The following is a 15,397-nucleotide window of genomic DNA, read 5'->3' as shown; positions in this document are numbered from 1 at the left end:
GGTTTTATTATGGTGGCTTAACCCTCACTCCCCCTCCAGTCAGCTGCAGAGGCTGCCTGAATTCTGCACCCCACCCCCACGGGTTTGCTTTTTTTATGGTTGGTGACTGTATTCCTCCTGGTAGCATTCCTCCTGGCGCTCTATGCGCACTGATCGCCCCAGAGCAGCCCCACCATCCTAACGCCAACGGCTCTGCCTGCTCTGGGTGAGCACCGCTTGGAGTGTGCTAGACCGCCAGCCCTGCCCTCCATTCACTTGGCTTTTTTGTGGAGCCTGCAACAGAAGGGAGCCCTGGTCAAACCATGGTGAACTCTTACCAGCCCTCCAGCCTTATGCCACGAGGAGATGGGAATAACTCATGAGATTTTCCACACTCCTTAAAAGGAGAATTTACCCCAGGCAAGTGGTAAGGAGGCTGTTCAGGAAGGCCTCCATGTTCCTCCCCTGTCTATCTACTAGCATATGTGGCCCTCGTCAGCATTGAATCCAAGCACCTGCTTGCTACTTCAGAGCATTCCCTGCAGGGCCCACTCTCGGCTCTGCTTCCTTTGCTCCATCATTGTACCCTGTCTCCACTGCAGCACCTCCATACTCCAGCACTGCACCTCCACCCCATGCCCTGCTCTGTCCCTGCATTCCTCTGCTCCATTCACTGTAAACACCTGCGTCCTGTCACTGCATTCCCTGCTCCGTCACCACACCCTATCCCCCTCCTTAACCACTGCACCCCCTGCCCCATCCTTCTGCTCCCCCTGCTCCAGGACTGCACCTTCCCTGCCCCGCCTCCTCAGCACATCCCACTGATTGAACTGCGCATTCACGCTCTAGCTTTGTAAAGCTCCTTGATGTTGTTGCTTAGGCTGCTCCATCCTGATGAGCCAAGAGACAAATGTTAAGAGTCTCCCTGCTAAGGAAAGTGAGTGCAGAGGGGAAGCCATAAGGAATCTTTGGCCAGGCTCCCAGCTGTCTCTCTGTGTTGAGCCATGGGATTATCGGGGCATTCTGGCCCAGGCATGCAGGCTGCTCCTTCCCATTGGCTGGAAAAGCTTCTTAAAAATGGAGAGGTGGTTTCTGCTAGATCAGCACCTCTGATGCTTTGCCGACTTTAAAACATAAGCAGCTGCTGACCCACATCCACAGTGTAAACACCTTGGGGCTCAAGCTGCAAGCTGCGCTGCACCCAGGGACTCCCAGCGGACAGGACTTGGCGGGAGTGGGGGGGTCTCTGCAGCAGTTGGAGATCACTGCATGACCCCACCAGCAGCAGGTGGTTCAGGAGAGGACAGGAAGCAGTGCAGGATTTTCTGCAATCCAGATTGAAGGGGGGACTTTGCTGTCCAGGAAAACAAAGCAGGCTGCTGCCAGGCATCTGCCATGGAGCTAACCCCGAAAGACACCATCTAAGCTAACGTGCTCCTCCTGGAGCCAAGAAGCGCCACGCAGATCGGCCCCCCGGAACTCGGAGGGTGAACAGGCAGCCGCCGTCCTGCGAGGTTTGTATCCAGATGCACTTTGACAACCGTTGATTCATTTGGTAGGTTAGTGGTGCGTGCAGGATGTTCTCCTGGTTGCCGCCCAGGCTAATGCTGGTCTCAGGACATAGCCTATTAATAGGTCAGCCTGTGCCAGGGAAAGCTTATCTAATTCTCTCTGGATGCGCTCTCCATGCACCCTCTCTCCCTCTGTGACGTGGATCCGCTGCCCTTGGAGGCTGGGAGTGTGAGCCCTGGCCCCATCACCTGGAGCAGGGACCCCACTGAGCTGGGACACTAGAGGAGAATGCTGGCACTAGTGTGTAGATCCCATTGACTCCCAGTGCCAGCGTGCTCGAGTTGTGAATCCCACTTTGTTCAGCGGTTGGGTCTGGGACAGCTCCCTAGTGGTGGGATCCTGCTGTGCGTGGAGGACGATTCTCAGTGCTAGCCCCCGGGGTGTAGCCCACCCCGTGCACACAGGCTGAGGGTCTGACTCTCACCATTAGTGCGCTGCCCTTGCACGTGGGTTTTCTAGCACTGGTGGTAAATCTCGCCCTGCCATAAGAGGCATCAGCACACTGAGCTACAAAGGTGATGGGTGCTATGGAGACCCCTGAGAATGCAGATGTGATGCGTTGGGCATTAGCGTTCGGGGAGGAGCCTCTGTGTGCCAATGATCCATCTACTCTAGTGTGTATTTAAACTGGGAATTGAGTTTTTTAAATATCCAAACAAACCTTCCCAGCACTGGAGAAAATAGTAGTGAGCAGTGGTGTGCAAGGACCAGACACAGTGTACATCAGTGCATACAACCCCCGGAGCAATGATCAGAACAGCCAGTGCATTTGTTGTGAACTTCTGAGCTGAAAACCTACACTCCCCATATTGTTTCTCAGAGCCTGGAGTAAATGGCACATCAGACCATGTTTTGCAAATGAGGAGGTGTGTGCCAGAGGGCCAAATCAATGCCCTTGCCTAGAAGCTATTGAACATTTCGAGCTAGGACACATGTTGCTTATGCCTCCCCACTTCCCAATAAACCTCTGATCATGGTGCTGGAGCACAGAGGTTTCAACCAGCTTGACAAACGTAAGGATGAGCAGAGGAATGAACAGCAAGAATCTGGGGCAGGTGTCCATGTGTCTGCGTGGGTGCGTGCGTTTGGCAGCAGACACTCTTCCAACACAGCTGCATGCATCAGATGATGCCAGTGGTCCAGGTCCAAGACTGATCTGGGAATCTTTGTTCCATTAGAGCACGTGCTCTGTAATACAATAGTAACTTGCTTGCTAGTAAGTTGGAGAGGGGTTTTGGGCGGAGTGGAGAGTGGAGTGTTGCTAAATCAACCTGCCGGGGTGCCACTGTTGGACGTGATGATTTGGAGCAGTAAAAGGTTAGAACTGTTGGTGGTTGACAGTAGAATCTGGGTTTACCCTCACCCTGACCAGTGAATACGTAGCGTGGAAATGCCTTTCCCACAGCCCGTTCCTACTGCTGTCACTCATTTGCACTGAGTCAGGGAGACTTGGTTGTAAGACTCAGATTCTTTTTGGCAGTAGGGGCTAGATAAATAAACACAGCACTGGGGGAGTCACAGCTCCTGAGTTCTAATCCTGACTCTGCTGCTGGCTCACTGTGTGGCCTTGGGCAAGTAATTTATCATCTCTGTGCCTGAGTTTCCCCATCTGTAACACACGTGTGTGTGTGTGTGTGTGTGTATGTGGATGAATATTAATGGGGTAATGTACACGCAGCACTTTGAACACTTAAGGTGCTGTACGAGTGCCAAGTCTTATGTCTGGAATGAGTTTCTTGGTGCTGCTTGGCTGCAGGTAGAGAATGCTCGAGCCGGTGTGTGTGGGGGGGAACTGGAGCCCTTTATAAATGGGCTGAAACACCGGGCAGAGCTTGCTGGCCTCTTGCCTGCCTGATTTCGGAAGCTCGCAGCACATGCTGGTTCTGCATGTGAGGAGCATTTGGCTAGAACCGTCCAAAGGAGAGACAGCTTAAATCCACCCTCACAGCAAGATCCCTCTGGCCATTGATTTCCTGTGGGACAGGTTCCCAACGACTGTTGACTAGGCGGCACTGGACTAGGCCTTGTGGGAGAAGTGCCAGAAATAGCCTTTCCAGCTCCGCTTCAGTGGAGCTTGGCCCACGGCACTTGCCCCTAGCAGTGTGCTGTGGTAGGACAACGGACCACGCTTTTCCAGAAGAAGGTTCCTCCTGGGGCGGGGAAGGGGAGACTCTGCTGAGGGCATCTGGGGTCACCAGCCCTGTGCCTACCTGTACGTGCTGAGCCTGGCTCAGAAACCTGATTAGTGACAACTGGCCCAAAGCCAATGGCGCCTTCTCATGCAAATCAGCCCTGCAGTGCATTGTGGGTATAGCAGTGTCCCTTACTGTAGGCCCACCGGCAATCTCCCCATTTCAGCTGGTGCGGTGCTACATAGTCCTTGCTCACCCCCTTGCAGACACCCCCTGGAAACACCCAGCCCTATTTTTATTTTTAGTTGTGCCATATTGACCTGCCAACAGCCTACACCATAACCAGTTTGGTTGTGAAACACCAGCCCTTCAACCCCTGTGGGGAGTTAGCAATCTCACAAAACTACTGAGGCTGGCTGGTGCTGGGGAAGAAGGGGCTGCTCTCCAAATTTGACTCTTGCCCTGTGAAGGTGGTTTACCCTGAATAAGGCCACTCTGCACTGCTATCTGAGGATCTCAAAGCACTTTATAAACACGAGCACCTCTGTGGTGAGGGGGCTGAAATAGACTCTCTGTGGTACAGAGAGGGGAGATGACTAGCTCAAGGTCACACACACAGTGTCTGCAGCAGAGCTGGGGATAGAGCTTAGATCTCCTGCTTCCCCATCCTGTGCCTTGTCTGTGAGAGCCTCCTTGGCTCATGGCAGTCCCAGATCAGAGTGAAGGCTGGGACTTCCCAGGACTGGCTGAGACAGGGAATGGAGACACCATCAAAGAATGACCTGTCCGCTCAAAGTACTGCAGCCAGTGGCACTGGGGTGGGGAGAGGCGTTTCGGAAGGAGAGGGGAAATCTGCGTTGCCAGAAGAGGAAAGTGTCATGGCAAGCTGTGAGCTAAGCCTGGGGAAATTCACCTGGATTCTCTGGAACCTGTCATACCATGTGCTATCCACGCTCTGGCCAGGAGTGAGAGAGTGCTGTGTGTTAGCAGTTATAGCCAAAGCATAGGGTGTGTTCCTGCAGAGACATGGGAAAGCCATTGGGTGACAAGGAGAGAGGCTGTGGCCTCCCTGTACTGCTGTTGTGTGCTCCCAGGGTCCACCATGCTCAGCATTGGGAAGGGCCCAACGGGCGCCCTGGCACGGACTGTGGAAGTGAGAAAAACAAACCCAGACTGCCCAGTGGGAGCAAAATTCTTGTCCAGCTTAAGGCTTCTGAGAGAAACTCACAAGACAACCCCCCACCCCCAACTCACCCTGCCTTTGTTCTGGCAAAGTAAGTTATATAGGTACAGAGCCCTAATCCCTCTGGCATGCAAATACCCTACAGCTCTAGCTTGCCCCCCCCCTTCAAAAATCTGTCTCCTCGGCAGCTCAGAAAGAGGGGGTGTGTGTGGGGGGGCTGTCTGTAGTGTGCTTGCAGGGAGCACAAGTGGTGGTTTATAGCATGTCTAGGCCCCAATCCAAACCAGAGTCCCGTTGTGCTAGGCACTGTGCAAACACTGCTTGAGAAACAGCCCCTGAAGAGCTTCCAGCCTAACTAGACAAGGCAGCCAAAGCATGGGAGGGGAACCAGGCACAAGGAGGAGAGGTGAGGGGACATGCCCAAGGCCACACAGCAAGTCAGTGGCAAAGAGTTCAGAATAGCACCAGGTCTCCTGACTCCCACTCCAGTGCCCTAGCCATTAGACCACGCTGCAGCTCCATGTGACGAGGGGGCAGAGGTCAGAGAAGGTGGGAACAAATACTGGCACAAGTGAATGTAAGCCCTTCAACGGGCGGAAGGCTGGAGCTGCCATTGTAACCGTGTGTCCTGCATGCTCTTCTCATCCTGCAGCTCTTGGAGATCCGTGTCTACTGCACACTCTCCCCCGCTTGGCATTGGGTCCCCTCCCCCAAATTAGAAAATGGGGAGGTCTGACCCAGAGGAGGGCCAGCTGCCAGCTTCGGTGAAGCCCCCAGATGGTGGCTGGGGCTGGATAGTGCTGCTGGGCTGCTTTGTGATCACCGGCTTCTCCTACGCCTTCCCTAAGGCAGTGAGCGTCTACTTCAAGGAGCTGATGCACGACTTCCATGTGGGCTACAGCGACACAGCTTGGATCTCGTCCATCATGCTGGCCATGCTATATGGCACAGGTGAGAACACTAGTGTGAGCCCCGTGCCCCTTCCAACAAACCCCCACTTTAGCTCTCCCCCACTCAAACATGGACACGGCACAGAGCGGACGTCTCCTTTGGGTCTTTAACCTCTTTATGCTTCCCAATCCGCCTCTGCACTAAAACCAAATGGGAGTTGGGGCAGGGTGAGAGACCGCTGTCCCCAACACCCCTCCCAAAAGGGGGATAAGCATGCAATGTCCTGATTTATGCCCCCTCGTCCCCCATGCCTCAGACATCCCCTATGTCTCCATTGGCACCCTGAAGATCTCTTTGCCTGCTCATCAGCTCCATTCCTTGGTCAGCCGGAGAGGGTCCCCCTCTCTTCCCTTTTGCTGCCCTCACTGAAGCTGAGTATAGCTGTCTCCATGTTACACCAAGTCTCTTCTTGCCCCATGGAAAGAAGGAATCAAAGCCAGGTCACCCTTGTGGCAGTGTGGAGCCAGGGCTGTGTGGACTCTGTGTGGACCCTAGAGCTGACGCTCTACCTCCAGAGCAGAGCTGACGGTGAAGGAGGGAGATTTCCTTTGGCCTGAGCATTCTGCATTCACGTGTTGCAGGCGTGTGGAGAAGTCACTTGGTCATAGCTGCCCTAACTCCTTGTTTTCTCTGGTTCTCACTCTGGCTTCTCTGCTTCCATTCAGGGCCTGTGAGCAGCATCATGGTGAACCAGTTTGGGTGCCGGCCTGTGATGCTTGTCGGTGGGCTCCTGGCATCTTCTGGTATGATCCTAGCCTCCTTCACGACCAACATTATTGAGCTGTACCTGACGGCTGGCATGCTGACAGGTGAGAGCCCTACGGAGGGGGAGCGCTGCAGCTGGGGTAGTGCACCTGTCGGATCCCAGCAGCTTGGGGCTGGGGGTGGGAGAATGACATAGGCAGGGATAGAGACAGAAGGGACATAGATGATGTCTAACTACTATGGTGACTGGAGATGTATAAATATGTGAAGGCAGAGAGGGGAGGGAGAGATGGGCAGGGGATGATAGAGAGGCCCTGTCTGTGCTTCCACTGGATCTGTGTGAGCAAGACACATGCTTAAATGCAGTTCAGGCTGGCAAGCTGCTACCTGAGGGAGACAAGGCAGAGTGAGAAGTTGTGAGGAACACTGGCAGGGATGATGGAGAAATAAAGGGGTCTAAGTCAATGGAAGGATTACATGGCCATAGGGGAGAGAAGTGGAGACTGAGCGAGAAAGACACAGCTTCATGACGTGGGCTTTTTTCCCCCCTTTGCTCTGGAGAAACAGAGTTTGGTTGCTGAGGGAAGAGGATTTTCTCCTTACTGTGGATGTGCTCAGGGAGCTGACGTGGCTATTGGGAGGACAGCCTGCCATGGCAGCAGCTTTATGGCACTGGCTCTTGAGGCTGGAGGAGGCAAGAGGAGGGGTCTGGGCTGTGATTGAGACTCCTGCCTGCCTCCATCTGGAGCTGCATAGATGGAATCAGACCTGGCCGAAGGACCTCAGTGTCCAAGACCCTTGTTCTCTGGCTGGCAAAGGCTGAGAGCACTGTGAGGACGATCGGCTCAGCACTCAGGGGCTGGCAGGAGAAACACTTTAAGTCTGGCTCATCAATTGATTTAGCAAGATTGGATGGGCTAGAGAAGGAACTCCACACAGCCGTCTTCATACAGAGGCAGAGTCACTAGGGTATGGGGTGGGGGGAAACCACTGAGCTCTGAGAGGCACGTGGGAAGAGACACACGCACCAGGAGGAAGAAGAACCCATAGTAACAGGAAAAAAAAACCCAAACGCTGGTCCATTAATATTTTCTCTTCTGGATGCAATCTGACAATGGAACAGCCTGAGGTGGGGTCACAGTGGGACTGATCAAGAGTTTAACGGGTAATAGCCCAACTAAGGTGGTGATGGAGAAGTCCTGATACAGGCCCTCAGGGAAGGCCTGCCAGTTAGAACAGGGTAGCAAAGGCAGGTGACAGTGGGTGGGTCCCAGTGCAATATAAGCTCTTTGGGACCTGGTCCTGCCTCTGCCTATGAGTTTCATACAGTAAGTCATATGGGAGAGTCTAAGACTTGGGAAGAGAATTAAACTACATGACAGGGTCTTTGGGCTAGGTGTGTGCATGCAGAATCTCTGAGAGATTTGCATTTGCTGTGGTCCTCTTGTCTCTGTGGTCTCTCACCCATTACTTTCTCCACCTCCTCCTTCCCCTACCCCTGCACACAGGTCTAGGTATGGCTCTGAATTTCCAGCCCTCCCTGATCATGCTTGGCACCTACTTTGACAAACGTAGACCTCTGGCCAATGGGCTTGCTGCAGCTGGGAGCCCTGTCTTCCTCTCTGCCCTCTCTCCGTTGGGGCAGGTCTTGCTCGAGAAGTTTGGCTGGCGAGGGGGATTCCTCATCATGGGGGGTTTGCTGCTCAATTGCTGCACCTGTGGAGCAGTCATGAGACCCCTTGAGGCAGGGATGAAGCGGAAGATGGAGAGAGTTCAGGACAAATATGAAGCCAAGGAGATGCTGCCCATTGGGGAAAGGGCAGAGGAGGCCATAAGCACCATTGATGGAGTCAAAAAGTCAAAGAAAACCAAGAAGAAGCAGCAGCCCAGGAAAGGGAAGAAGCTATTGGATTTTTCTATCTTCTCCAACCGGGGGTTTGTCATTTACTCCATTGCTAAGTTCATCATGGTCTTGGGTCTCTTTGTGCCCCCCATATTGCTGGTCAACTATGCCAAAGACATAGGAGTGCCAGACACAGAAGCTGCCTTCCTGCTGTCCATCATTGGCTTCATAGACATCTTTGCCCGCCCTTCCTGTGGGATGCTGGCCGGGCTGAAGTGGATACGTCCCCATGTCTCCTACTTATTCAGCTTTGCTATGCTCTTCAATGGCCTGACAGACATCTGCAGTGCCAGGGCTAACACATACACGGCGCTGGTCATCTTCTGTGTCTTCTTTGGCATCTCCTACGGCATGGTGGGTGCATTGCAGTTTGAGGTGCTCATGGCCATTGTTGGATCCCAGAAGTTCTCCAGTGCCATTGGGCTGGTCCTGCTCATTGAAGCCTTTGCTGTGCTCATTGGGCCACCCTCAGCAGGTATGTTTGTGCTTGAGAGAGCTGTCGGTCACCCAACTGCCCTCCCGGCCTGACACTGGGACTCTTGACCAACAGGGTAACACTAATGGTTAAGGTTTCTCAAGAATTTGGAAGCATCGAGGCATTTTAACTGCATATTTCTAGCCCTAATTTTTGATTGGTGGAATGGTATCCATAGTCATCCAATGGCATCCTAGATATCAGAGCAGGGTGGGGTGGCTTCAGTACCTAGCATCTGAAGGGTTCATGAGGCTGCACCTCTTTAATTCCTTGAGGGAGAGGACATCTAAGCAGATTACTGAAGAACTGAAGGGAGTTGAATAGTTCAACTCCTATCTTTAGAGAGGAATGAATGAGGGACTATTTCATTGCCTCTGTTTGCACAAGTGGGGGAAAAAGGTACCCCTGCTTTTCTTCTCTTTTTTTTAAATCAATTTTTCATAAAGTATACTTTAACAGTAAAACACTTAGCTGGTTTTTCATTTCAATTGTCCCTATAAAAAAAGACCATCTGAAATGAAGAATCTGAGTCCAACCCAATGCACAACAAAACTGATATAACTGGTGTGCTGAGAGATTCTTTTTGTGAATTCTATTATTTTGCTCATAAAAAATTAGAAACTATGAGCATTTAGTTAGGGCTACCTATAGTGGGATCTACCCCCAGTGTCCCTTAATCCTGACCAACAGCACCCCCTGCTATTGCTTTGCATGGGTAAGAAGAGAAGGTTATGTTGTTGTTAAAGCCTGGCAAATACTGCAAAAAGCATTTGTGAACATTAATGTGTCTAAAAACCAGCAACTTCTCATTAGTATTCACAGCCCTTCTGCTTTGTTGCTGTGCATATTCATGAGCGTGACTATTTTTGTTTGCGGAAAGCACAAGTCTCATGAATGTTTGTAGCAATGCATCCCTGCCTGAATTGTGTACAGGGCCATCTCAAAATCTTTTTTTAGAGAGAAGATTCAAAGTCTTTCAATCAATAAGGGACTGGCACAGGGGCGCTAGAACAATTTGTACAGTGTGGGTGCTGAAAGCTAAATGGTAAACCGTGTATATGGTGGAAACCACTTCAAGCCAGGGGGTGCGGCAGCACCCCTAGTTCCAGCACCTATGGAGTGGCAATAATATGCCTGTGACTAAGGTGAGTTCATCACTCACTCTTTGTAACTAATAGTGAATAGTTTGTTCCCTTGGGAGGGAGTAGCTTGCACAAAGTGTTCGATGAACGTGACCAGTCTTGTCAAAGTCTATTAGTGGATAACTTGCAAACAGGAAAACAAGGACAAATTTACTGAATACATTATTCACTGAGGTTTTTCTGCTGTATTGTAGGCAAATGCCCACCAGGACCCAGATTGACACCCCTCTGCTCCTTTCCTTAAGCCAAAATTTGAACCCAATCTCCAGCCATGACATGACAGTGCATGAAACACAGCGTGATTGAGCTCTTCCCCCTGCTGTGCCAACCATCCCATTGCCATGTTAAATCAAACCCTCCACTAGCACAGAGGCTCCCAAAGTGGGGTCTCCAGCCCCTGTGGGTTACATGGGGGGGGGTCCATCCCTTGAGCCAGGGTCAGAACATGCCGGAACAGCATTCCAGCATTTTTGCTGCATGGAGGATACCATTTTGTTCTCCAGATGGTATCCTCCACACAGTGTGGCCTCTCACACACCATGTATGAGAGTTCACGCTGGCAGGGGTGTTCCAGTCATACCAGAAACGATAGGGGTCCAGGACACTAAGTAAGATGCCAAAGGGGTCGTTTTGGAACCACTGCACTAGAGCCTCTGAAGGCAAAAGCAAGGGAGATTTAGGTTAGACATTAGGAAAAACTTTCTGTCAGGGTGGTTAAGCACTGAATCAAATTACCTAGGGAGGTTGTGGAATCTCTGTCACGGGAGGTTTTTAAGAGCAGGTTGGACAAACACCTGTCAGGGATGGTCTAGATAATACTTAGTCCTGCCTCAGAGCAAGGGACTGGACTAGAAGACCTCTTGTGGTTCCTTCCAGTCCTACACTTCTATGATATCTATGATTGTGGGGAGGAGAGGACCAGACCTATGGCTTAATTTGGGTCACTGTGAGAACCCTCACTAACAACAACAGTTTTTCTTCTGTTTTCAGAGAGGCTTTTCTTCTCTGATCCAAACAGGAACACGCTTAGTTCCCAGGGTGGGTAGCAGGCCCAAGCAGGCTGACACTGGCCCACTTCAGGGAGATTTCTGAAACACATTGTGAGACAGAGGTAATGATTCATGGGGCTTAATGAAGCAGCTGTGGTGGCAGGGGAAGGGGACATTAGCTCAGCATTGCTGGTGGGCCTGTCAGTATCCAGAGCTTGGTGACATGACAGCCAAAAATGCAAAGGGTGGAGAAACAGGCCTTTATTGAATATTGTGTGCAATACCAGAGCATCTCCTTTCAAGGAAGGAACATTGAAGAAATGGCAATAGAAAGAAAAGGGAAGGAGGAGACCATGAGGGGATCTGAACAGTCTGGAGAGGGAGAGATGCTTTATCTTCTCTCCATTTATGCAGAGTTTAACGCCAGAAGGGACAGGTCTAATCTGACCTGTATAACACTGGCCTGCTATCCTCCCCCAGTTACCCCTGCACTGAGAGCAATAACGTATGCTTTAGTCAAACATCTTCTGGGAAGGCATCCAGTCGTGATTCAAAGAGGGTTATGGTTATTTGGGTAAGTCAATACAGAATGGTGGAGAGGGACAAGGACAATAGTGGGATGAGAGAGGGACTTGGCATGCTGCAGCAAGGAAGCTCGGACCATCTTTATACATTGAGAGCAGTTTGTTTGTAAAATAGGATAACAAGGGAATAGCTGTCACCATAACCTTGGCAGAATAGAACTGTGGCTAAGCTTATGTGTTCAGCCTATGCCAAGCCGAACAGAATCTAGCCCATAGTGCCTGGCAGCTGTAGGGGCCTGATGGTGGGGGAAGCTTGAGTCTGTTGGTAAACGCAGTTGATCTGACTTAAGGGAGCAGAAACTGAATGGGAAGAAAGTAACAGTGTCACTTTGCTTGGCATAACCCTACTTAGCTGCTGCTTGGTCTGCAGATTCGAGGGGATGACAGGACTTGCTGTGTGTTAAGATTTGCCCCCTACTATTCCCTACTCTTTACCCAACCTGGAGTCACATATAGGGTTCCACCACACACACAGGACAATCCTGACTTTCACAAAGTTATTCCATAAGCCCTAATTTGTGGGACAATTCAAAGGGCCCCCAAAGGGTTTCAAGCATTATGCTGCAGCATTGCATGTGATTCCATTGCCTCTTCTGAGTCGTCATACTGTATGGAGCAGTGTCAGACCACATCAGCACGGTGTCATGATTACAAAGGCAAATTTGTAGCTACAAACAGTGTCACAGACTCACCTCTTGGATCACATCCCTTCTGTTTTTCTCAGCCAGCACAGAATGGCTTTCTGTTGTATATTGTCCAGGGCTTTGTCAAGTGTAATTTTGAATATCCCAATAAGGCTTCAGTCTCTTTCCTTAGGAAATTTTTCCACCGCCATAGAGAGCTCACTGAGGTGCTGATCTCAGCGACGTCCATATCATTGGAAAAGACTTGCTGACAGTCTAACCCTAATTATTTTTCATTTGACTATCAGGACACTTGGTGGATGCATTCAAGAACTACGCAATCATCTTCTACTTGGCTGGCTCAGAGGTTGTACTCTCCTCCCTCTTCCTGGGCATGGCCACCTACTGCTGTCTGAATCAGGGGAAGAAGACACCCCAGCCAGAGAAGACCCCTTCGGTAGGGGGTGGCAGTGATACTGAAGAGGCAGAGTCAGATGTGGAGGACCATGCTGGTGACAACCACCATCTGTCCCACAGCACCAACACTGCTGTCGTCATGGACAGCGAGGCGGTGAACCATGTAGCAGAGGACCATAGTGCAGATGGGGTTGAGCAGCCTGCGGGTGAGGGGGCAGTACCAGTCCCAGGTGAATGCAACTCTGGCCCAACAGTGGAGAGAGAGAGTTTTTAGCAAGTGAAAAGCCAGGACTAAGAGACAATGCTAAAGTGTATGACTGGCCTGGTTTGGAGACAAGTAAATGGGGGACGGAATATGGGTTGGAGGGGGAGATTGTGCTGGGGAAGAAGCTGTGGCGGGGTGGGGGAGCTGCAAGGAACAAGAGACAGAATTTTTATATATATATAATGTCTGTGTAACGGTATACTGCAAATACACTGATGTATTCAACACAGGCCCAGAGACCCTGAAAACCAGCCTCCCCTACAAACTGTCCATGGGAAATAAATATTTTTAAACAGCAGCAGAGGCAGCCAGAGAACTTTACTTTTCCCTCTGCACTATCACCCTAAGCATTAGGGGCTCTTTATGACCCTTCCCCATAGGCTGAATCTCCAAGGCAAGAGTAGATGACATGTGAGGGAACAACACGGAGCAGGAAGAGTTTCTCTTCGGGGACAGGTAAAAACACACCAGGTCCTGAGGGATGATCCATGTGGCAGCAATCGTTACAAGAGGGTTGGGGGAGTGTGTTTTTTAACTAAAAGAAAACTCCTTATATAAAGGAATCAATGTTCAGGCAGAAGAACAAGCAGCAACCAGAGGATGCAATGAATGAGGGTGTTTGAGCAAATAGTAAATCAGGATTAAGAGATGGATTTCTGGATTCTAAGAGAACAACCTTCCCTTCCATGCTTAAACCACACTTAATCTGCTTTAGAACTGGGTCTACTATGACACTCCTAGCCAAAGCCCTTCCCTCCTGTTTCCTGAATTACTTCACCTCAAACACCCCATGGCAGCACCTCAAGGGACCTATTACAACACCAAGGGATCAGAAGCCAGAGGGCTGTAGGGCAGGGATCTCAAGGGCTGCAGAACAGGCACTTCGCTTCAGGTCACTGGCTCAAATATGAACTAGGGGGTAGAGACATTACCAGCCGATAGCCCAGCTAAACCAAATTTGGTGGGGGAGAGAGAGAAGGTCACACTCCAGCTGCTGCTACACAAGCAGTATTGATTTGCTGTGATAAGGAGCTTTCAAAGAGAGACAAGACCTGAATGAGCCAGGGGGCTTGCAACCACGATTGGGCCCCTCCATCCAGGACTCAACTGAGACAGACTCAGGGACAACGATGACACAAAGAGCACTGTAGCTACCCCCTCTGTCTGTGTAGGAGACTCAGCTTGTAACCAGCACTGTATTCACATTAAAATGTATCTAAAAAACTCCCAAACAAATCTGACCATTTTTGGAGCATCAAGATTAGTTAGTTCATTAGTTCTGTGCACTTTGTCCAATCTTGCACTTTTAAGTGACGTAAGAGAAGGAGCCTCCATCCCATCTTCTGGGAAACTAATTCAGTCTACACAGCCCTCACTGGTGGCAAAGGATTCCTGCTATCCAGGCAACATTTTCCTTTATTCAGTTTCATCTCATGAAGTGTTATACAACCCCAGGGTCAGATTCTGTCTCCCAGCATAGGCAGCACACAAAGCAGTAGCTGGCAATTCCTCTTTTGTAATGGGAACTCAGCAGGAGGGATAGGTACTCCACGCTGGCTTCAGCCTAGGGGCCTGGCCAGGGAAAGAGGTTGCAGCTAGAGCACCTCCAGGTGGATGTGGGCAGCTTGTTGTAACTTACAAGAGCCTTCAGGCTACACTAAGTCTCAGGAGCAGACCAGTTCTCCTCCCCCACACCCCAAAAGGGGCCATGGGTATAGTGCCACCTTTGCCATGCCCCTTTCCAAGTTGCACTGAACATGGCTTACCGTAGCTCAGGACCTGAACTGCACTCAATCCTCCTTCTCCGACAGAGTTTTCCCATACACATTTGGTCCCTCCAGTTCCTTGATTACTGTGGTGCTCTTGTCCAGCTCCCATTCAAACAGAGTCCCCCTGGGCTCCAGCATCCCTCAGCAGCACAAAGAAACGGTGGTGCCATTGTATTGCACTATAACATTCCAAATGGGATGCCAGGCAGACTGCCCTGTGATCTCTGACAGTCAGACTTGAGAGCTTAGGGCGAGATGGTGTAGCCAGAGCTAGTGAACTGTGGTTTGCTGGGTCTCCATCAAGCTCCATCACTGACATTATTTTCCATTCCTAGAAGCTACCTGTTTGACACAGCGGGCAGCCTTTGCTCTCAAGAAGGGCAGGACTTACTGTCAGCTCAGGCTTGAGGTGCGGCAGCTGAGCTTGTGGCTAGAAGCTAGCTCTGGCCTAGCAAGGGACACTGCAGGACAGGATTGAGGTGGACGACTGTGGTCTGCAAGGACGCGTTCACCTTCTACGCTAAGCCATAGCACACCTAGGAACACAAGACACCGCTGCGTATAGAGCCTGATGTAGAATGTACATCACACTTTTCATCTGCAAAGCAAGGTGCAGTGATGGCCACCGTAATTCTGTTCAAGGAGTTAATATCCCCCTTAAGACAAAAGGAACGTAGCTTTATGCACAACCTTCATGTCCCACCTTGG

General features: G+C 50.8%; 1 protein-coding gene across 1 annotated transcript; it reads left to right on the top strand.

Moving 5' to 3' along the window:
- Nucleotides 1-983: 983 nt before the first annotated feature.
- On the top strand, nucleotides 984-13,001 carry SLC16A8 (solute carrier family 16 member 8). Its single transcript, XM_074941556.1, has 5 exons — nucleotides 984-1,493; nucleotides 5,519-5,817; nucleotides 6,483-6,626; nucleotides 8,031-8,900; nucleotides 12,547-13,001. Exons 2-5 carry the CDS (start codon nucleotides 5,589-5,591, stop codon nucleotides 12,927-12,929), a joined length of 1,626 nt encoding a protein of 541 aa, XP_074797657.1. The 5' UTR covers nucleotides 984-1,493; nucleotides 5,519-5,588; the 3' UTR covers nucleotides 12,930-13,001.
- Nucleotides 13,002-15,397: the final 2,396 nt, after the last annotated feature.

The sequence above is a fragment of the Natator depressus genome, chromosome 1, assembly GCF_965152275.1.
Source record: "Natator depressus isolate rNatDep1 chromosome 1, rNatDep2.hap1, whole genome shotgun sequence".
NCBI lineage: Eukaryota > Metazoa > Chordata > Testudines > Cheloniidae > Natator > Natator depressus.
This window is presented reverse-complemented; position numbering and strand designations above follow the sequence as displayed.